At 41.3% G+C, this 24211-nt stretch overlaps 2 protein-coding genes across 3 annotated transcripts; one reads left to right on the forward strand and one right to left on the reverse strand.

The window, feature by feature from the left end:
* Positions 1–191: 191 nt before the first annotated feature.
* ube2n (ubiquitin-conjugating enzyme E2N) lies at positions 192–9336 on the reverse strand. Of its 2 annotated transcripts, none has more exons than XM_045687168.2 (4): positions 9103–9197; positions 4358–4604; positions 2156–2296; positions 192–1564 (listed from the first exon to the last, which is right to left on the reverse strand). In XM_045687168.2, exons 2-4 carry the CDS (start codon positions 4587–4589, stop codon positions 1518–1520), a joined length of 420 nt encoding a protein of 139 aa, XP_045543124.1. In that variant the 5' UTR covers positions 4590–4604; positions 9103–9197; the 3' UTR covers positions 192–1517.
* Positions 9337–17862: 8526 nt separating this feature from the next.
* LOC106561423 (complement C1q tumor necrosis factor-related protein 4) lies at positions 17863–22793 on the forward strand. The gene is made up of 2 exons (XM_014125386.3): positions 17863–17951; positions 21073–22793. The coding sequence occupies exons 1-2, from the start codon at positions 17921–17923 to the stop codon at positions 22164–22166; spliced, it is 1125 nt and encodes a 374-aa protein (XP_013980861.1). The 5' UTR covers positions 17863–17920; the 3' UTR covers positions 22167–22793.
* The last annotated feature ends 1418 nt before the right edge of the window (positions 22794–24211 follow it).

Consider the following 24211-nt stretch of genomic DNA (forward strand, 5'->3'; position numbering starts at 1 on the left):
AAGCAAGGGCTCCTCTTCTTTCTGAATTCACCCGAGGGCAGTCATCATTCAACATCAATGTTCAGCAGTCATGCTTCACTGTTGAATCTGACCTATGTTGAGTTCAATGTATTCAATTCAACAATAGAATTGAGGATATACCGTAAGTCCTAGCCTGCCATCCTTACTTCCTCAAAAAACAAAGGCACACATTTTCTTATTAAATCAACAGATTTTATTTACAGAAAAAAAATGCAGGTGGACTGTTTTCAAACCATTTGGAGAACAGGAAAACATGCCTCCCCCCAGTTCAATAGAAATAATGAATTTACAAACAGTGAATTGAATACAGACTTTTCAAACCAAATACCAATATTGACAGTTGAGACAAAAGCCTTCATTGATCTCTTGGAGTGTGTTCCTGCGATTCCCCCATTACCCCTAACTACCTACCCTTACCTCCCCCCAACCTCCTCGAGCAAAATCCCCCCTAACACACACTGCAGAACTTACAACTCATTACACTTTTCTGAAATTAATGCCATGGGAAGGAAGTAAACCGTTGTGTCTTGTAGCATTAGATTGTGACAAACAGGAAGAACAAGAAGCTAAAAGAGCCATGTAGCCCGAGGGTCATTTGGAGTAGTAAAGCGATGTCAGGAAAACATCCATATCAAATAAAAGGAGAGACGAGAAAAACAATGTATTCCTAAAACAGAAGAAAGTTATGGAATTTCTGTCCCGCCACCCCTATCCCACTCCCTACTGCCCTCCCTCCGCCACAAGCCTACGTTAGGGTCTCTACACGGACAGCGGTTGCAACAGTTAAACGTGATGATGGTGGCAGGCTCAGATTCATTGTTTAGTCGTTATATCATTACTTTGTATTTCATGTTAAAGTGGTTTAGCAGGCGCTATGTTGATTTTGTTTTGTGGCTTGGCCTTCAACAGGGTAATGAGTCCAACAATAGCCTGTCTCAAAGGGTGTGTCTACTACATGGGGCTAATCAGCAGATTTCAATAAACAACCAGCATCACAAGAGAAAACAAAGTTAAAAGAAAAGTTTTTTTAAAGTTTGGCCATCTTGGACAAGAACCCCCACTGTCTCCCTCCAACCCACCCCCTCCGAAAAAAACATGGGACAAACACTTCGTTTTTTTTAAATTTTCTGTACGAAGCTAGTTAAAAGCAGAAGTTGGCGGTTTCCTCCCAAATCAATGGAAAAAGAAAGCCAGGTGGTGAGTTAGATCTCAACCCTGGCTGCCCATGCATCTGAACAGTAGTGAGTTAGGACAAAGACGACAAGTTACGGTTTTTCTCTTATGTGCATTTAAAATCACCAATTTACTTGTCTTTTTCCTCTTTTTTAATATATTCCTTAAATGTTTATTTTATTATAATAATACCTTTTTTTCCCTCCAAGACGGTGTCCTTTAAATGCAAATGAAGTAGGAAGAAGAAGAGGTCTTGGCAGAAATAAGGAGTGTGTTCTCACACCGACTTCCCGCTCGGTTTCTTTCAGCTTGTTTTACGTTTTCTACACTTCTATGTTGTTTTGAGCGTAAAGCCTGGTCCATGTCCGGGCTGCAACACAAAATAAGGAAGAGAGATGAAGTCAGAAAGCAAGACTAGGTCCATTATAGTCTGTTCTAAAAAAAGACATGCTTTGGTGACTGGTGAGAGTTAGTTCATTATTAGTCTTCTGGTAGAATCCTTGAGGCTTCAAGTTAACTTTGTCACATTTGTACTTGCTTTGCATGATAGGCTACAGAGTGAAAAAGCTACAATATAACAATTAAATGTTTATCAAAGGAAGTTATGACTTTATTAGATGTAGCATCTATAGTTACCAGCAAGATAAAGCATCTTCAACAATATGATTCAGTGTTGGATTGGCTGAATGGTAGCCTACATTTAGAGACTGAAGTACAATTGTAACAAGGTTGTGTTCATTAGGCACCACACAATAAAAGGGACAGAAACGGGAAGGAGTGCACTGCTCAGAGCCAGAAAAGGCTATACGGATACTACTGGCCTGTAAAACTATATTTCATTTCAGAACTGGTTAAAATTAGGTTATGGTAAGGGTCAGCTTTAGAATTTAGTTAGTTGTTTTGCAGGTCATGAGTGTCCTTATAGACTCTCCCCTCTGAGCCGGGTTTCATCTAGACTTACCCGTCTCTATGGCTTGAGCTTCATTGGACTTCCACTGCTCCGCAACATCATTCGCTAGAGGATCATCAGGGTTGGGAGCACTTAGTAATGCCTGGATTGATAGCAGGACTGTACGGATCTGCAAGGCTGGAGACCATTTATCTGTGAAGAGATTTGATGAAAACAAAAAAGGACAAAACAAGGGGGAGAAAGTGAGGGATGAAGGAAGGAGGAAAAAGGGGGAACGAGGGAGGCAGAAGGAGAGAGGTTTGAGCAATGTTTCTATTTTGAGTGACGTGGCAGTGAATAGGCAGTTAGTGGCATGTCGCAGCAATGGGGAGATGCGGCTTGAGTGAGAGGTCAAAAGTGTAATCAGAGGCCCTTGATATTTTGAGCGAGATTAAAAAGGCAAATCCCTCATAGTGCTCGCAGGCCAAACATGATTCTAACGCAGTGGGGATATGGCAGGAAACAATGCCCAGGCCTGTCCCACTAACAAGCCTGAATTTACTGATGTGTATGACAGAGAAACAGAGCAGGTGCAGCAATGTGACAGACAGTTAATGCGGTCTCATATCCCCAGTATCTGTTCAGTCACCTGGATTGTACATAAATCATTTTGATGATAAAACAGGCCAAATATTAGGGCTGGGAATTGCCAGGGACCTCAGGATACGATATTATCATGATACTTTGGAACTGACGTTCCATGTTTCAGATGTCTGCTGCAGAGGGAGCCATGAGAACACATTTTTATCAGTCACAGAAATAAAAAAACTGCTGAAAACAAATTGTCTCCCTATTTCAAAAGAAGGAGAACAAGCTATGAAGGGAAATAATATCCTGATATTTAACTATCGATCCTCCCCCCAATAGCAAATATATCGTGATATTTCCAGAAAGGTAGACGTACCTAAATGTCAGACCTAGAATCAGATAATGTTGGTTGCCACTATTTTAAAAAAGGAGCCATTTTTATTTCTCAATCTCAACTCGTAAAGCGCGCCTCCCATTCGGATGCATATGCTATAGCCTGCCTACCATTGACTATCAGCGGGTCACCCACCACTTTGCAATGTGAGCTTGAGGCATTAAAATGGTTTGAAACCTGAACGTTTTACTTCAATTCAAATAATGTCTTATCTTGCTTCAAAGTAGCCTTATCAAAATCCATCCATAGAAGTTAATTATTTTATAAAGACTGCCATTAACCAGCCCTTCTCTCCAGTTCTATTGGTTTTCATATCAACTTTCTTTCATTGTCCAGAAGCCAAAGGCACAATCCTAGTCATATTTGCAACCCATCATAGTAGTTGCTATTAGAGTCCCCCTCTTTCTAAGTTTCTAACGGAGCTGTTCATCTCTGTCACATATGGAACTGCTCACATTAGGTGCGCTGTTTAGAACTGTGTTTTCTGCAAATTACATTTAGCCAAATGTTTGAGAATGACATTTTATTAGCTGCTTCATTACAGAAGTTGCATGTTCAATAATAGGCTATAGCCTTTTGACTGTAAGACGATTGGCTTGCTAACATTGCATGTTTCCATTAAGCTCTTCATGAAAAATGTCAGGTCCTTGTATGCATAAATAACGTTAGTATCAGAGAGGAAGAGTCAAAGTGAGAGGTTTCACTCTCACAAAATCTGTCTAAAATAAGTCCAATGCAATTCTATGGGCTTATTTTGGGCCTAAGTTTGTCGTCTGCTTTTCCCGCCTTGGGACGACTCCCATTGTTAGGGTGGAAACATAAGCATCTCGTCATTATATACAGATCTCTGATAGTATTTCCTGTTGGCCACCTCATTTTACTGTTAGATTATTTATTTTTTTACTGTTTATTGACTGGTTAATGAGTGTCAACTAGTCTGCAGCAAAATTGACAAAAATGTGCATCCCTAATCCCTTCCCAAACCTAACCGAAACTATTAGGGGTATGAAAGGAATATCTGATCCTGTATCAGCTGCACCTGCAACATCTACCTACTCAATATTTTCAATACTGACATAATTTGCTCCATTATCGCTAACAATCTAGGCCAAAATCTTCATTTTCAAGCAGCCATGTTGTACTGACAAATAAACCAGTTTGTTTTTAAACTCACCATGTTGAAATGCTCCCCATTAACTAACTAAACATGAAACAACGGTGAAACATAGAAAAATCACTTTGGATGCCGGGCTACCATGTTGGTGCAAAACAAAGAGTCAAGCGTTTCTTACCTTTCAAGATGTCTAGACATATTCTTCCCAGCTTGTCTACGTTAGGGTGGTATATTTTGGTCATAAAGCGTACTTTTGGAGCTGCCATGGGGTATTCCTCGGGGAGAAAGAGTTCAAGTTTAAACGTGCCGCCTTCGAAGGGCGAGTCCTGGGGCCCGGCGATGACCACATGGAAATAGCGGGCGTTCCCTTCGTCAGGCTCCGCCTTAATGCCTGGGACAGGCTCAGCCATCAAGCGCTGAGTTTCCTGACAAACAAACGACAGACATAGAAACAGGGTATACCTCTATGCAAATACAGACACACAATCACAGTGAGGAAAGGTACAGTGGCTGCGTTCTGATTCTCCACCCTTCTCCCAAAGTTTGTAATTGCATACTCCCTTCTAATGAGGAAACTCTCTCCAGCCAATGTCCTCTGTAGCTCAGTTGGTAGAGCATGGCACTTGCAACGCCAGAATAGTGAGTTTGATACCCAGGACTACACGTATGTAAAATATATGCACGACTGTTAATCGCTTAGGATAAAAGCACCTGAGAAATGGCATATATTATTATTCTTATATAATACTTATACCAGTCCAATGGTTGGAAATCCATGACAGGGAGAAGGGTAGGGAATCGGGACGTAGCCAGTGACAATGGTAAAGATGCAGAAAGACGGCGGCCCCCGTGTACTTAGAACAAATGCCTTGTTTGCTAAGTTCACCTTTTGTACACTGCTCTCCATTACTGTTTTGTTTATAGGCATTAGCACAGTATACATGATCCAAATTCTAGCTCCAAGACTGCAGCAATTTTAAAAATGAAAAAGTTAATTTACTGGCACATTGAACCATGTCGCACGCCGTAGTTTAAGAACACCGTGGGCAGTGCTAAAAACAATGACATATCTGATTCTTCCATCTTTATGCACCTTTGCCATTGTGTGATTTTGGAGTATTTGTCTCGACTAGAACAGAGAACTTAAGGTAGGCCTAGCCTATGTGAAAAGCAGCCTAAAGGCTCGGACACACCAATAGTGTTTGCCTGCCGAGAGTAATTAGCACCACTGAACAGAGTGCCGGCCGTATGAGAATGTCGGCAGCCAGACGTCAACAGTGCGCTAAGCGATCAGTTGACGAACGGGACATCCACTGTCCTTTACATGTCCTCCAAGAGGACAGATTGTCCCATGTCATTCCTGACACATGGCCCAGAGCCTGCCCTGACCCCTCTAGTAGCTCTTGAAAAGCATGCTGTTAACTGTGACAAATACCTCACTTTCACATAGCCTTGGCTTACTTTCAATATTTCAAAGGTTTCATTTTCCAGCAAGCGTACTGTAGTTGTCTTAGCATGTAGGCCACCTGCCACAATGTTCATTCTGTGCTTTCCCATTCGGAATCTATCAATCTAGTGGTGGTAACCATGGTTCAGTAGACAGTTTATGTTCCCTTGCTAACTCATACCTAACAATAGAAGAAAAATGGCACATTTTAGATTTACCCTCTTTATCAGCGTTAGTACTGATCAATCTTTCAAAGACATCGCCTACAGCCAAAAACATCTAGCCTAACAATTCTCCATCAAATGGATGGGAAACACACAAGCACCCTGTCCTGGGCCACGCCTCCAACTTGGCAGCAACCAGTGACTCACTACGCTTAGCCTAGTCGCTTACAAAGGAGACCTGTTGCCAAGAGGTGCATTGTGGTCTTCTCCTTTCTCTCTCACACACACATGGGTTGGGCGGTATCCAAATTGTCATACCGTTTCTGTAGCATACCGGTATTACCGGTAGTGCACACAAGGGGCGCTATCATTTAAAAAAAAAAAAATACATTTATTTTACACACAAAACAATTTAGGCAACAGGGATCTTGATCCAGGAGGGGATTGAATGTATGTCTCTGCTGTAACCAAAATCTTGAAATCTAGCCACTTAGCAAACCAAGTGCATGTAGCTGGAGATCATTTATTTGACATCTTAGATTTCTTTTAGTTCTACTTAACTTATTCAGTGGCATAGCACACACCCACGAAATACAGTATATCACCCAAGCCTGCCTGCACACACACACACACACACACACACACACGTAGCTGGCTGCAATAGCACCTAAAGCAGAATATCAGGCAGCTGAGTCAGATTTCTCTCATTCTCTGCAATGTGCTAAGTGCTTTGAGGTGACAGAGTAATATTTATTATTATTAAGCACCAATACAGAAGACAAACAGGGAATGACTACCTGTATTTGCCCCCCCCCCAAAAAAAATGCTTATTTGGGTTTTCCATTACAAAACCGGCCCCAAAAAATGTTCCGTGGCGTGTCCTAAGGAATACGACCCAGGTGACAACTAGGGTTAACTTTCCCATCAACCACTGGAGCAGCAAGAGTACGTCATCAGACTATAGGCTGACTAGCTCATCGTGGCAGCCAAGTGTCCCGGACACAGGGCTGTGACCTGTAGAAACTCACACCCATCTCAATGTGATGGAGCAAAAGGAATCTGATACATCCTTATGGTATGCATGAGGCTGACTGGGTTACAGACCTGAGCCAGAGAGGTGTGCAACAAGGGGCCACTGAAGGAATACTGCAGGTGCAGAAATAACAATGGACTTTTACAGGTCTAGGCCTATTCCTCTTCACTCGCCTATTTCTATTTTTCCAACAGCCTAAATGGAAGCCTAACACACCAATAACCATCTTTAGACACTTTCATTTCATGAGTTTATACTTAATATAAGTGCATAATCCTATAACAAAATCTTGAGCACTCTTCAGACAATAAATAGCCTCTCTCTACGATGATGATGCTACAGGTCAGGCTGAAGGACATCCCAGGTCAACAGAGCAATGTAGCTTAATAAATCAACTGTGTTAGCCTAGATCTATCTACAGGCAGCTTTGACAGACAGACAACTAATAGAGGGGGAAAAAATAGTTGCCTAGCAGCAGCCACTGTTCCTGCTGCTGTTTTTTATTTCCCCAAATGCAACTCGGGGCAAGATTCCTGAAATGTTTCAGATAACCCACAGACAAAAACACACAGTCCAAACACAGACAAGCGAGGGGCTCCAGGACTGGTCGCACGCTCATTGGGGCTCAGGGGCCAAGCTCACTGGGAACAGTTCCAAGAACTTCGCATTTTCCCACCACATCCAACCAATGTAACCATCATGTGTGTTCCCTCCCTTACTCACACACCCCCCGCGCGATTGTCCTTCTCTCTGTTAGCATAACAGCACTGATTCAATGACAAATCGCAATGACACCAGACATGAACTTGGGAATGGGAACCACAGCTCAACATTCCCTGTGTGGGGGACATTGTTTTTGTGGGAGGGGATCATGATTGAAATGTTGAAAAGAACCATAGGATAGAGGCCAACTAGTATAAACTTTTCTTGGAAGCCTGCAAATTTGACTAAGAAAGTCTATGTTTCATGGCTACTTTGAAGAATCTCAAATATAAAATATATTTTGATTTGTTTAACACTTTTTTGGTTACTACATGATTACATATGTGTTACTTCATAGTTTTGATGTCTTCACTATTATTCTAGAATGTAGGAAATAGTAAAAATAAAGAAAAACCCTGGAATGAGTAGGTGTGTCCAAACTTTTGACTGGTACGGCAGGTAGCCTAGTGGTTAGAGCGTTGGGTCAGTAACCGAAAGGTTGCTATATCAAATCCCTGAGCTGACAAGGTAAAAATCTGTCGGTGTGCCCCTGAATAAGGCAGTTAACCCACTGTTCCTAGGCCGTCATTGTAAATAAGAACTTGTTCTTAACTGACTTGCCTAGTTAAAAATATATATATACACCTTTATTTATTTTGAAACACTGTGTGTATATATATTTAAAATATTTTATCGACATGATTTTTAGGCTATATCGCCCAACAATAGTGTAGATGGGTGACGGAACAAAAATCTATTTAATCCATTTTAAATTCAGGCTGTAACAAGAAAATGGGGAATAAGTCAAGGGGTATGAATACTTTCTCTAGGCACTGTACTAGTATATCTAGGCTCATCACTTTCTTTAGTGTATGTCAAAATAAATGTTATATTGATTTCCCACTTTTCTTGTGTCAGCATAGTCGATGTCTGAAATATAATTATAATCCTTGTGTAGCTAGCTAAACAAAAACATTTGTGTCTTGGGCTATTGCCCTGACAGCTATCAAATGGGTGTGTCATGACTACCTAGCTTTCTAATCAGAGAAATTGTTGACTGGTAAGTGGAATCGAACTATCCATTTCAATGAAGCTCAGTTAAACTGAAATCCTGCTTATGCCCTGGCCCCCAAGTATGTACGCAGTTATCCGTGTCTCCTGCCCACTGCCTATAACTTCTTATGCTAGTTAGCTAACACAGGCCTTGCGGAAAATATCTGCCACAATGGTCATGTTTTGATTAGTAAATAGCCTGCTAAATTGACCCTTTAATAAAAGGTTAAAGTATATTTTTTTACTCATGGGCAATTTAGCCCAAAATAAAGATTTCAGCCATTTATATTGTGGCACAGTTAAGAGAATAGGCTGTTTAATTGATTGTTTATTCCTTGCAACACATTTACGGCTAGCTAGCCTATTTGGAATGGGTGGCTGGCTAACGGTTTAGCTAGCTAGTTATAGTGATTGCTAACGTTGTTTTGTCTATATGCTACATTCACCGTGTATAATGTATTAACGAATAAACAAACACCACATTTATCCGCCATTTTTAACAAGCATGGACGTATTTAACCCACCTTAAGATACTTATTCGGTTATGGAACAGGAACGAAACGGAAGTAGCTAACTTTGCAGCTAGTGCAAATGCAATCTAACTAATTTGCTAACAGTACAGAGCATTATCAGCATTAGCTCGTTTTATGAATCTGTCACACACAACAAAAAATATTCTGTCAAAATCACTGAATAATTACCTTAATAATCCTGCGGGGCAGTCCTGCCATCTTGTCTTTATTGCGGGGTTTAGCTGTAACCACAGATAGAACAATGAGACAGATATATTACCGGATGTATAAATGTGAAGCATCCGCTTGGCGTTTCCTCTCACTTCCACATTTGGTAGTGAGAGGAAGTCCAGTGGGAGAAGATGAACGCGATGGATTTTGGCCGATGAAACATTTGATCTCAATACAGTTTTCTGTTCTTAAAACAACATTTTGTAGATTTCACTCTTTGCCAAAGTTTTTTTTTAAATCGAGTTGTTTAGGACTGCAAAGGCAAATGTAGGTATTGCACACGCGCACTTCACATAGTAGGCGTTCCCTAACAGAAACACGCTAACGTTTAAGAGAACGCGCCAATAGGATCTCACTAGCTTGTCCTTGGCTCTGGTCACCGCCCTGCTTGTTCTGCCAACTATGACTCTTTGTTCCGATTGGACAGGCAGTGGTCTATCTTGGGTTAGCTATAAAAATCTTTGCTGTAGCTCTCTTGCTTCTTTTCTTTCGTTTGCATTGACAGCGAAAGGCGCGCGCACACACGTCTTCCGGTGTTCTGCAGTTCTGCGTCATGAGACCATCATTAAAGATTATGGAAAATGTAGTTTTATTATGGTTAATGGGTATGATAAGTGACAGTGTTTGATTGGACAGATCCACATCGCATTCACATCCTTGTACTATATTTAGTACAATCAGAATGAGTTTTCCCCACAAAAGGGCTTTATTACAGATTTTAAACACATGTGTGCACAACATTTGAGAGAAATAAGCTTTTTGTGCATATGGAACATTTCTGGGAACTTTTATTTCAGCTCATCAAAGGTGGGACCAACACTTTACATGTTGCGTTTATATATTTTTTCAATTTAGTTACAAGTATCTAGACAGGTCACATTGAAATGTTAATCAAAGTTGACAATGGAATATTTCAGAATTAAATTGTTTAAAAGCATAGTATTGTTATTTGACTTGTTCTAAGCCCCAATATGCCAAATACAGTACATTCGGAAAGTATTCAGACCCCTTGACTTTTCCTACATTTTGTTACGTTACTGCCTTATTCTAAAATTGATTAAATCTTTTTTTCCCTCATCAATTTACACACAATACACCATAATGACAAAGCAGAAACAGGTTTACAGAATTTTAGAAAATGTTTTTTTTTTTTTAAATAAGCATTTACATAAATATTCAGATCCTTTACTCAGTACTTTGTTGAAGCACCTCTGGCAGTGATTACAGCCTCAAGTCTTCTTGGTTATGACGCTACAAGCTTGGCACACCTGATTTTGGGGAGTTTCTCCCATTCTTCTCTGCAGATCCTCTCAAGCTCTGTCAGGTTTGATGAGAAGCGTCGCTGCACAGCTATTTTCAGGTCTCTCCAGAGATGTTCTATCAGGTTCAAGTCCGGGCTCTGGCTGGGCCACTCAAGGACATTCAGAGACTTGTCCCGAAGCCACTCCTGTGTTGTCTTGGCTGTGTGCTTTGGGTCATTGACCTGTTGAAGGTGAACCTTTAACTCCAGTCAGAGGTATTGTGTGTAGATTTATGAGGAAAATTGCTTATTTAACCCTCCTGTTGTGTTCCGGTCAAATTGGTCAAATTTACAAGTTTTCTCTCTGAAAAATGTAGTTCATTAAATCTGATTGTCATAAGGTTCTATGACTTTGTCCACACAGGGCATCTGAACACACAAAATACATTTAGATGATTTTCATTACATTTTGGGTGTTTTAACTTTTGTACACCTGTGTTCCCGGTATATAAAGCTTTTGAGGCCTTGCTCACAATTCATTCTGTGGCTGCACAATGACCAAACGATATACTGTATGTGAGGCTCTTGATTATATCTTTGATCGTGACACTGGCAAGGAGGAGAGAGTCCTTGTTAAATTTTGACACAAAGTAGTCTGTGATAAATTGCACAATGTTTCATCTGAGTATTTGTTATAGTAAAAATAATCCTTATTTAATGCTTTTTTTTACTCAAAAACAAGTTGTATGAGCTCAGGTCAATGAGGCCTACAGGCCATAAATATCAAATAGAAGTTCAAAACTTGTAATTTTCACAAGAACTTAAGTTGATAAAAAGATCTAACACAATATTAGGTGATAATATATTATGGATTTATAATCAGCTATAATGGAGCGGTCATTTTGGACCGGGAACACAGAATTAATTAACATGAAACAAACAACAGGAGGGTTAATCCATTTTAGAATAAAGCTGTAATGTAACAATGTGGAAAAAGTCAAGGGTTCTGAATACTTTCCAAATGCACTGTATATTAGTCAACTCTTTGTCATTTGTGAACTACAACAGTTTCTGTATTGTACTATATTTAGTCTTTGGACACATGGGGTTACTGTTTTTTTTCATGAATCAAATCCTGTGAATACATGTTCAAATCTTAGTTTTTTTTTTGTTAAATCGCTTTGGTACTCCTTTCACAGGTGTGTGGTACATTTTGACAAATCTTAGTACTGAACTCCAAACTGGTCACACAGACAGTTTTTCGTTAACAACCTGTAATTGTGCTTTCTTTTGGATTGTAAACATCTCTCACCACACAACCATTGATTCAAAATAGAAGTTTGTGAAATTTAATGAGAAGATTTGTTTAATCACTAAAACATAGTGATATCTTTTCAATTTAGTTGTTTTAACTACCAGTTAATGGAATAGAAAACAATGCAAGATACATGTTTCAAATCAACCTTAGAAGTGCTGAAAATAATATGCTACAGTACTGTAAATTACATTGTATTGCCTAATGTGAAAACTCTTACATTATCCAACAAAATTGACAGAAAATCTATAATTTACATAATATCTATCCAATGTGTAATCAAAGGTGTGCTCAATCATTCATGCAAAATATTTTTCAGAAATAATTGCAACATAGGTGTACTGTCTGTAATCAAATGTAAGAAATTAAATGAAACAAATGAAAATAAAACCATTAATTTGGATCAAGCCTGTCTTAAGCATTTGGCCATAAATTCTCATCCACATCACAATGAATGTCCTCATTGTTCATGCAATCATGGGAAAAACCTTTTGGCATGGTGAATCCAAGCTTGACATTGGTCTGCATTGATGTCTTCACATGCCTCATGGGGATGGGTGGAAGTGTGATCGTACACACTTCCACCTCCATGCTGAAACAAATTCCTCAATAGGGTTGAGGAAAGTAGAGTTTGGGGTCACGAATCGGGGATTGGCCCGAAACCATGCCTCAACCACCTCTGCATGATGGAACCTGACATTGTCCCACACAACGACATACAGTAGGTGACCCCTTCAGCTTGACTGGCCTGCTCAATTTCATTGAGAAACACAATGAGGTGTGCAGCATTGTAGGATCCTACCATACATCCTACCACACCATCTTCAGAGATACCTGCGCACATAGAGATGTTTAACCCACATTGTCCAGGGACTAGGACGGTCGCCTGTTGACCGATGAGGTTCCGCCCACGACACGAGTTTTGGCCAGGTTGAATTACGCTTCATGAACAAAGATATACTTGTGATGGTTCACAGCAGCATCAAGCACCATCACCCTCTAAAAATATATTTTGGTCAGTTATTTTTACAGTATAGTTCCAAAATGATATTGTGAAGTAGCATGTGCATCAAATAGTAACAGTAATACAGTATAGTGCTGTACCTGAATATACTCGACCCGCAGTTGTTTCACCTGGTCGTTGTTTCTCTTAAAAGGCACCAGGTAAATGTGTTTCATAGATACCTGGTGCCTCTTCAAATGTCGAGCAATTGTTGGTAGGCTGATGGATGCCACATTGGCAAAGGTGTCATCGTTCTCCTCAATGGCCTGCTTTATTTAAGATAGCAGTCGTATGTCATTCCCGGCCCTTTACTATTTCCACCACTGGCCACGGCCACCACCATAGGGTCTTCTGTCAATTCTGAGGGTAGAACAGTAAGAACGCTGTAACTTGTTTTGTGCATTTACATGCATTACAAAATGTGATGATAAAGTATAGTGCATATCCTGAAGGCCTACTCGCTGACCTTATCCCGTCAGTAGAGGATGCCTGGTTGCTCTTCAAAAGTGCTTTCCTCACCATATTAAATAAGCACGCCCCATTTAAAAAAATGTAGAACTAAGAACAGATATAGCCCTTGGTTCAACCCAGACTTGACTGACCAGCACAAAAACATCCTGTGGCGTTCTGCATTAGCATCGAATAGCCCCCGTGATATGCAACTTTTCAGGGAAGTCAGGAACCAATATACTCAGTCAGCTAGGAAAGCTAAGGCTAGCTTTTTCAAACAGAAATGTACTTCCTGTAGCACTAATTCCAGAAAGTTTTGGGACACTGTAAAGTCCATGGAGAATAAGAGCACCTCCTCCCAGCTGCCCACTGCACTGAGGATAGGAAACACTCACCACCGATAAATATACAATAATTTCAATAAGCATTTTTCTATGGCTGGCCATGCTTTCCACCTGGCTACCCCTACCAACATCTCAGCACCCCCTGCAGCAGCTTTCCCAAGCCCCCCGCTTCTCCTTCACCCAAAACCAGACAGCTGATGTTCTGAAAAAGCTAAGAGAATCTGGATCCCTACAAATCAGCTGGGCTAGACAATCTGGACTCTCTCTTTCTAAAATTATTTGCCAAAATTGTTGCAACCCCTACTACTTGCCTATTCAACCTGCCTATTCAAGCTGAGATCCCCAAAGACTGGAAAGCTGCCATGGTCATCCCCCTCTTCAAAGGGGGAACTGGCAACAGACAAACAGAGAACACAGGTATAAATACACTGGGATAATGGGGAAGATGGGTGACACCTGGAGGGGGGTAGAGACAAGCACAAAGACAGGTGAAACAGATCAGGGTGTGACAGTAGCATGCCTCACTCTGCATTGGATATGTTTCTGCTGTATAATGTACTCTAGGAGTGCGTGTGAGTGTGTGTGGAATACTTTAGACATTGTTTTTATATACAGTACCAATCAAAAGTTTGGACACACCTACTCATTCCAGGGTTTTTCTTTACTTTTACTATTTTCTAAATTGTAGAATAATAGTGAAGAAATCAACACTATAAAATAACACATATGGATTCATATAGTAACCAAAAAAGTGTTAAACAAATCAAAATGTGTTTTATATTTGAGATTCTTCAAAGTAGGCACCCTTTGCCTTGATGACAGCTTTGCACACACTTGGCATTCTCTCAACCAGCTTCGTGAGGTAGTCACCTAGAATGCATTTCAATTAACAGGTGTGCCTTGTTAAATGTTAATTTGTGGAATTTCTTTCCTTCTTATTGTGTTTGAGCCAATCATTTGTTTTGTGACAAGGTAGGGGTGGTATACAGAAGATAGCCCTATTTGGTAAAAGGCCAAGTCCATATTATGGCAAGAACAACTCAAATAAGCAAAGAGAAACGACAGTCCATCATTATTTACTTCAATACAGAAAATGTCAAGAACTTTGAAAGTTTCTTCAAGTGCAGTCGCAAAAACCATCAAGCGCTATGATGAAACTGGCTCTCATGAGGACCGCCACAGGAAAGGAAGACCCAGAGTTACCTCTGCTGCAGTGGATAAGTTCATTAGAGTTACCAGCCTCAGAAATTGCAGCCCAAATAAATGCTTCACAGAGTTCAAGTAACAGACACATCTCAACATCAACTGTTCAGAGGAGACTGCGTGAATCAGGCCTTCGTGGACGAATTGCTGCAAAGAAACCATTACTAAAGGACACCAATAAGAAGAGACTTGCTTGGGCCAAGAAACATGAGCAATGGACATTAGGCCAGCGTAAATCTGTAATTTGGTCTGATGAGTCCAAATTTTAGATTTTTGGTTCCAACCGCCATGTCATGTGAGACGCAGAGTAGGTGAACGGATTATCTCTGCATGTGTGGTTACCATGGTGAAGCATGGATGAGGAGGTGTGATGGTTTTAGGGTGCTTTGCTGGTGACATTGTCAGTGATTTATTTAGAATTCAAGGCACACTGAACCAGCATGGCTACCACAGCATTCGACAGCGATACACCATCTGTTTTGCGCTTAGTGGGACTATCATTTGTTTTTCAACAGGACAATGACCCAACACCTCCAGGCTGTGTAAAGGCTATTTGACCGAGAAGGAGAGTGATGGAGTGTTGGATCAGATGACCGGGCCTCCATAATCACCCGACCTCAACCCAGTTGAGGTGTTTTGGGATGAGTTGGACTGCAAAGGGAAGGAAAGCAGCCAACAAGTGCTCAGCATATGTGGGAACTCCTTCAAGACTGTTGGAAAAGCATTCATCATGAAGCTGGTTGAGAGAATGCCAAGAGTGTGCAAAGCTGTCATCAAGGCAAAGGGTAGCTACTTTGAATATAAAATATATTTTAATTTGTTTGACACTTTTTTGGTTACTACATGATTCCATATGTGTTATTTCTTTTGATGTCTTCACTACTTTTCTACTGTCACGTTTACTCCCGCTTCCCCTCTCCGGCACTCAACGTCGCCAGTTGTCTAATCATTACACACACCTGCCACCATCGTTATGCATACCTGCGCGTCATGACACTCACCTGGACTCCATCACCTTCCTGATTACCTCCCCTATATCTGTCACTACCTTTGGTTTTTTCCCCATGTGTTATTGTTTCTGGTTATGTGTTTCATGTCTATGCTCTACTCGTATTTGTTAAATGTTCTGTTTATACGTAACTGACTTGCCCAGTAAAATAAAATGTATTAAACTCACCAACTGCACTTGCTTTCCAACTCCCAGCGTACACGTTACAGAATAACGCCTCACCAAAGGGAAGCAACAGGGATATTTTTTATTATATTGATTACGTCATGTCCGATTGCCGCTGCCAAAGCAACCGGGGATGCCTCAGCCGGCTCATCAGGCTCCCATGCCTCAGCCGGCTCATAAGGCTCCCATGCCTCAGCCGGCTCGTCAGGCTCCCATGCCTCAGCCGGCTCGTCAGGCTTCCATGCCTCAGCCGGCTCGTCAGGCTCCCATGTCTCAGCCGGCTCGTCAGGCTCCCATGCCTCTGCCGGCTCGTCAGGCTCCCATGCCTCAGCCGGCTCGTCAGGCTTCCATGCCTCAGCCGGCTCGTCAGGCTCCCATGTCTCAGCCGGCTCGTCAGGCCCCCATACAATTGCTTTTTGACTCCCAGCGTACACGTTACATCTACAATGTAGAAAATAGTAAAAATAAAGAAAAACCCTTGAATGAGTAGGTGTGTCCAAACTTTTGACAAGTACTGTATATTGGTCCAGACAATTTTTAAGATCTGAAAAAGAGAGATTACGCTGTAAAATGACTGTCTCCATTGAATTTGCTTATACTGCATATGCTATAGGTGTGTGTGGATTTCTTTAGATATTGTTTTCATGTGTATATATATATATATATATATATATATATATATATTGGTCTGGACAATCTATATAGCAAACATTATTAAGATCTGATCATTTGAACATATATTCACATGAAATTATAAAAAACAGTAACCCAATGTGTCCAAAGACTAAATATAGTACAATATCAAAAACTCCCATTGTAGACAAGTGCTTTGGCTGATTGAAAACATGGCTTCTGTCACGTTCTCTATCTTCAAATTCCCTGTCATATATGAGCCAAGGCGCAGCGTGCCAGTAATTCCACATCTTTATTTGAAGAAAACCACACCAAAACAATAAACAGGTAAACAGCAAGTAACGCAACTGTGGCGTATACACACAGAAATAATAATAACCACAAACACAGGTGGGGAAAAGGCTGCCTAAGTATGATTCCCAATCAGAGACAACGAATGACAGCTGCCTCTGATTGGAAACCATACTCAGCCAATAAAGAAAAACAACATAGACATACAACACATAGAATGCCCACCCCATGTCACACCCTGACCTAACCAAACAGAGAAAAACGACTCTCTCAGGTCAGGGCGTGACAGCTTCAGATTTGTCCATCAGTAAGCTCAGACAACACGTGTGCCAACATAAATGATACATTTCGGTTATGGACATGAATGAGATAAAGTAAGTGATGCTTGTTAAAACATCTGTGATTCATTTTGTTTCATGTTAGTCCTACTGTTGCTGTGAAATAGACATGGTAGGCTTAAGCTCCATCACACAGGCACCCTATCCCTTTTGGATCAATTTCAAAGTGTAAGTCATTTCTTGCTGAGGGGCCAATTGAAAGGACTATATGCTTTTATTTTTTACTTAAAAAAGGTAGGCCTATGACCACTTTATTGTGCACATGGTGCTCTACAATTTAAAACCAGTATCATGGTCGTTTTTAAGGATTATAAACTCAACACAATGTTGACTAGATGTTCTGTTCCGTTATGAGACTAAACAAACCTGTGTATTTCCTCCCTTCAATGATAAACACCCAGACCAGGATGCAGGGGTCAGCAGTGTAAAATGGGACCCATGGAGCTCCACCTCTTGACTCATCCCAATGGACATATACCATTGCCCAATGGGTTGACGGTGAGGCTGGGGGGGGGGGGGGGGGGGGGGGGGACATTATCTAAGCAGCACAGTGGTAGGGACTTTGGGGAAAGGCTAACGAGAGAGAAGGTGACCAGCTGACTACAGACATGAACACTCTGTACCAGAACACGAGAACAGGTAGGACCCAAACTTGTATTGTTTGTATTTCTCTGTCATTAGCTGTCATGTCAATTACATAGACTGTATATATAAAGGTTCCAATACAGAAGTTACATGATTTTGTGAGATGGCTTGAGAGATGTAAGAGCTATGGGATTGTTGCTGCTGTATTTCTGTACGAATCATAACTAAACCTGACCTCATTCAAATCATTTCTAAGAGTTTACTGTTTGATTGACTTGTAATCTTATTTGATCTCGACACTGATTTCTTTGTAATTGTCATATCTTAAAATATGTTCTGGGGCGAAATGTTTCCACATCACTAAATAGAAGAACATAGTTTGACTTTTGAATATTCTCTTGAAGTAAAAATAAATATCTACATTTTCAGTTTGAGTTTTGGCAGTTGATAAAAATTGCCTCTCTTGTCAACTGTTCTGTTCTTTCAGTATAGGTTTCACAGAGTTCAACTTATTGAAACACACAGATTTCAGTGCTAATGTATATACTATATAAACAAAAGTATGTGGACACCCCTTCAAATTAGTACATTTGGCTATTTCAGCCACACCGGTTGCTGACAGGTGTATAAAATCGAGCATGCAGCCATGCAATCTTCATAGACAAACATTGGCAGTAGAATGGCCTTACTGAAGAGCTCAGTGACTTTCAAGTGGCACCGTCATAGGATGCCAACTTTCCAACAAGTCAGTCAAATTTCTGCCCTCCCAGAGCTGCCCCGGTCAACTGTAAGTGCTGTTATTGTGAAGTGGAAACGTGTAGAAACAACAATGGTTCAGCCATGAAGTGGTAGGCCACACAAGCTCACAGAATGGGATTGCCGAGTGCTGAAGCATGTAGGGCTGTTGCAACACTCACTACCCAGTTCCAAACTGCCTCTGGAAGCAACGTCAGCACAAGAACTGTTCGTCGGGGCCTTCATGAAATGGGTTTCCATGGCCGGGTAGCCGCACAGAAGCCTAAGATCACAATGCGCAATGCCAAGCGTTGGCTGGAGTGGTGTAAAGCTCACCGCCATTGGACTCTGAAGCAATGAAAACGCATTCTCTGGAGTGATGAATCATGCTTCACCATCTGCAGTCCAACGGACAAATCTGGGTTTAGCAGATGCCAGGAGAACGCTACCTGCACCAATGTATAGTGCCAACTGTAAAGTTTGGTGAAGGAGGAATAATGGTCAGGGCTGTTTTTCATGGTTCGGGCTCGGCCCCTTAGTTCCAGTGAAGGGAATTCTTAACGCTACAGCATACTGTGACATTCTAGGTGATTCTGTGCTTCCAACTTTGTGGCAACAGTTTGGGGGAGGCCCTTTCCTGTTTCAGTATGCCAATGCCTCAGTGCACAAAGCAAGGTCCATACAGAAATGGTTTGTCGAGATCGGTGTGGAAGAACTTGAGTGGCCTGCACAGAGCCCTGACCTCAACCCCATCGAACACCTTTGGAATGAATTGGAACGCCGACTGCAAGTCAGACCTAATCGCCCAACATCAGTGCCCTACCTCACTAATGCTCTCGTGGCTGAATGGAAGTAAGTCACCACAGCGATGTTCCAACATCTAGTGGAAAGCCTTCCCAGAATAGGGGAGGCTGTTATAGCAGCAAAGAGGGGGCCTACTCCATATTAATGCCCATGAATTTGGAATGAGATGTTCGACGAGCAGGTGTCCACATACTTTTGCTAATGTAGTGTATCATTACAGTGATTATGAATGAACATTACAGGCAATAATGGTAGACATATGAAAGTAACCAGGTTTAAAACCTCAGGTTATAAGACTGTAATTACTGGTGGTAATGTACTGTATATTTTATTTACTAGGTGCAGGTTTTCCATACGTTTAGTGCTGTATAGAATATGGTTCGGCCATCTGGATTTGTTGGAGCTTTAGTCATTTAAATTTAAAAAATGTGATCAAATGTTTTACATAAGCAAAATCTATTTTAAAATATATTAATGAATTGTTCATTGAGTGATATACTGTTTATTTTCTCATACTCAGTTAGCTCAAACCCATTTGATGAGTAATAATGACATTTCTTAGAGGACGTCAAATGCTCCAGAAAAGAGGCTTAATTCATAAGTGAAGCCATAACTATTCTGGGATGGGAGATCCCCACCCTTTCAACCATGCAATATGCATCTACCAGAGCTAGAAATAACAGGTTAGAAATAACACAGACAGAGAACATCAAGTAACAATAGGAAGCTGCTGAAACATTTGCTTAGGCCCTGAAATGACAACTTACTTCAACATTTCCACAGTGCCTTTTATAACAGTCTAATCAAGATTCAAAAATCTATACATGTATAACATAATGATAAAGTATTGAGGATTGTTGTCCTGAAAACAACCTCATTCCCACAATTGACCCACAACATATCCCTCCCATGGTCTCACTCTGATCTTCGTCCGCCAATTGTCCACCATGTCATAAGGCTTTATACAACAAAAAAATTGTCCCTAACCCACACTACCCATGATGCCCTGCCCCACGTCGTTCCCCATCCCAAATTTTCCATTGTCCAGACACACAGGAACAGATGAACCAGGGTCTAATCTAGTCCGTTTTCTCAGTGCACAGAGAGAACAGACAATACCAGCTGAATTAGAGGAGCTGTTGCTTCCACAGGGCATCTGATTTGATGAGCAGGATCTGTCCTGACAGGGCTCAACCAGACTTCCTAACCCACTCATATAGTATTTCAGCCGGCCCATCACACAATGACACATTACGCAATCTTAGCTTGTAATCTTGCCTTTTTTAACAGAATAATAATTTTAAAAAGGTTTACATTGTGAAAGTGTGAAATGCTGTGCAGGAATGAAACTATTTTGCCCAATTTGACTGTATAAGGTACAACATTTTACAATCCACAAAAAAGCTATATTTTCAAAAACTTGAAAAGTATGGAGTTAATAAGGTGGACTGCCAAAGAAGAAAACTGTGGCTTGATGTTTCCAAGCAACAACAAAAATGCTACATTGTTACAATGAAACAGCTGGTTGAAGCAAAAATAGAATAGAATAGCCAGACTGGCTGATAAATATAACTGTTGTAAATTGTTTTTGAAGGAAAAGGAAGTATTTTTACTCATTGTTGTTTATCTCTCCAAGTTGAACGGACATCATGGAGCAGTCCTTGGCACCTGGCTTGTTTACTGGGCATACTCAGCTTCCTGGGGTCGGTCACACCCCTCCATGTGGCTCCTGTGACGATGGGCCTCCGCTCCTCCTTCTCGGCCACACGGACCAATAGCATCCTAGGAGGCACCCAGAAGGCTGTGACCTTCAACAGGCTCCTGGTCAACGCAGGAAGTGACTTCAACCCAGACACCGGCCACTTCCGCTGCAGAATCCCTGGGGCTTATTACTTCTCTTTCACAGTGGGGAAATATCCTAAGAAGATGCTATCTGTCATATTGGTGAAGAATGGGCAGGAGGTGCAGGCTATGGCCTACGATGACTACAAAAAGAAAGGGCGGAAGGTCCAGAGTCAAAGTGTCATGATCAGCCTGAGGGCCATGGACACAGTGTGGCTGATGCTGCAGGACAGTCCTCAGCATGCTCTCTACAGCACCGCTGGCCCTTACATTACCTTCACCGGTTACCTGGTGTACCCCGACATCCCCGCACCTGGCTATCTCAACAACCACCTATCCCTGCCAGGGCAGCCTTACCCCTACCCCAACCCCAACTGCCTTCCTCCTGGAGACCACAGGCATGGCTTGAGCAGTAGTGCTAAGGCCCCTGAAGAGCCTCGCTCTGCCTTTTCCGTGGCCAGGACATCCCCGGTCCTGGGGGAGAATGGTGGCGGGCACCAAGAGAAGGAGCCTCTGACCTTCGACGTGGAGTACGTCAACATCGGAGCGCACTTCAACAAGACGTCTGGCCGCTTCACCTGCCGCTACCCTGGGGCCTACTACTTTGCCTTCACTGTGGGGAAGCATCCGCACAGGGCAGTGTCGGTCAAGCTGATGACGGGCCACGGCGAGGTGCAGGCCATGGTGTTCGATGAGGACATGTCCAGAAGGAGGGAGATGCAGAGCCAGAGTCTGCTGCTGCCGCTGCGTAGAGGGGACACTGTGTGGCTCTACAGCCAGCAGGATGAGCGCTATGCCGTCTACAGCAACCAGGGACGCTACACCACCTTCTCAGGCTTCCTGGTCTACCCAGACGCTGAGCCCACCACCACAGCCAGCCAGGACTAGGACTAGGACAGAACTCACGTCTGAGGGCTCTGAGTTCTTCAAAACACACTGGACCCTCCTTCAAATGTACATGGTGCTATGGTTACAAAACCAAAGTTGTGAAAGTGTGAATGCTTTATAGGCTTTGTGTAGAACCGCTGCAGTCACTTTCTGGGTGTGGATTGAACAACAACAGCAGCGACCGCTGAAAAATGGGGAAAATATGTACATATCTTATACACAGATACACATTTGTTTGCTCTTCTATTGATTAAATAGCAATTTCCTTTGAAGTATTATATCATTCCACAAGATGATGTAATGTTTTGTTGTTCATACATCGACAAGCTTATGACATTATCACACATAATCATGTAATGTTTCTTATTATAAGCACATTTTCTGTAAAACGATGGAAAATGTTATGTTTTGTGTTTGGCTGCGTTTCAAACCAAAGTTAGAGGCAATATGTTAGTATGATGCTGGACCATCAGGATTCCTTGGATACCTCATGAATCTCATTGACTTTTTTTTCTTATTCACCAAAGGCTATGAGTTATAATAAGTAAAGCTTTCCTATGTAATCTTTATATATCCAGATGTTTATGCAAGTCTCAGAACAACTCATAAAACCATTTAATACTTTAACTTCTGTAGTGATTGCACTGAGTAGAGACTACTGTGTAAATACTGTACAGTTTGCCTGACTGACTGTATGGAGTTACATAACCTGAATGTGATGTAGTTATGAATGTTTGATCTTTTCTGAATGCATAGTGAAAGAATATTGTTAAAGGTCAATTTACAAGATTATCAGGAACTCAACATTCTCAACCAGTGTTAGCGATTCTCAAGCCTTTCTCAAATTGATCTGAGATTTCTTTCCTGAGCTCAAACAAAAACATTGTTCAGATTTGATGTAAGAATTCAGATGAGATATCGCTATGCATTTTATAAATAGCACATCTGCATGACATAAACAATTGTCAATACAGTGATTCAGAGGTAAATACAGTAAATACCACAGGTAGTAGATAGTTAACATAGCTTACTTCATACTCAGATATGTGTTCTAAAGAGTGTGACATTGCTGATTCTGAGTAGTTGATTTCATGTGCAGTTTGCTCAATTTGAGCAGACACTCCTTGAAACCTCATAGACTTTAGCAAAGCACTTTCTAACTTTGCTTGACATACAACATGCAGTCAATGTTTGTTCTGAATTCAACAAGCAGTATTTACTCTGTTCTCCTCATCTCAAGTGTGGACATAAGGCTGCAAAAATCTTCTGCCACTGGAGTCTATCTTTGGCTGCAGGTTGCACCCTATCCTGTGAGAGACCCAATGCTTCCAGCTCAGCCACCATTATCCATCACCAACTAGCAGTGGATTCTCCAATATCAGACACTCATTTAAACCTCACACAGTCACTGCTACTGAGCCATGCAACCGGATTCTGAATGCACAGAAACCTGACCCTGTTTGTCTCTTCTATGAGCGTAATCTTTGAAGCGTTCAGAGTTAGAGGATAAAGATACACAACTACATATCAAGAATGATATTGCTATGATATGATTTATACAATGATTTTGATGACTTTCTGACTTATGACTTAAAAGTCAACAAGATGATCCCAAAAAATATTGACTTACTTATTACATTTACCTGCTTCTCATCGACTGAATCCTGCTATGAGTGTTTCACAAGTCTTATCCTAGTCTTGGATTCTGTGTCCACAAACGCCACAAACGCCACAAAATGGATCCGAGGGTAGATAAAATAATAATAAAATAAAACAAATTGAACAACAATGTAATATCTGTTTTAGAATGGAAAAATGGGACGTACCGGCAATGGGATTAAAAGTTCATGCTATTAAAGCTAGAATACTTTGAAACAATAACAAAGCGGTCACCTCAACTGTGTTTTGGTAAAAAGCTGAGGGATGCGCATGGAGAAATTGTATCACTCTCAAATTCATAAACAGAGCTATGGATGCAAAAACTGACCATGATATCCAAATGATAGCTTTAACCATGTTTTGTTTACTTTGTTTACAAACATAAA

This window comes from Salmo salar, chromosome 10, assembly GCF_965601325.2.
Source record: "Salmo salar chromosome 10, fSalSal1, whole genome shotgun sequence".
NCBI classification, from domain to species: Eukaryota; Metazoa; Chordata; class Actinopteri; order Salmoniformes; family Salmonidae; genus Salmo; species Salmo salar.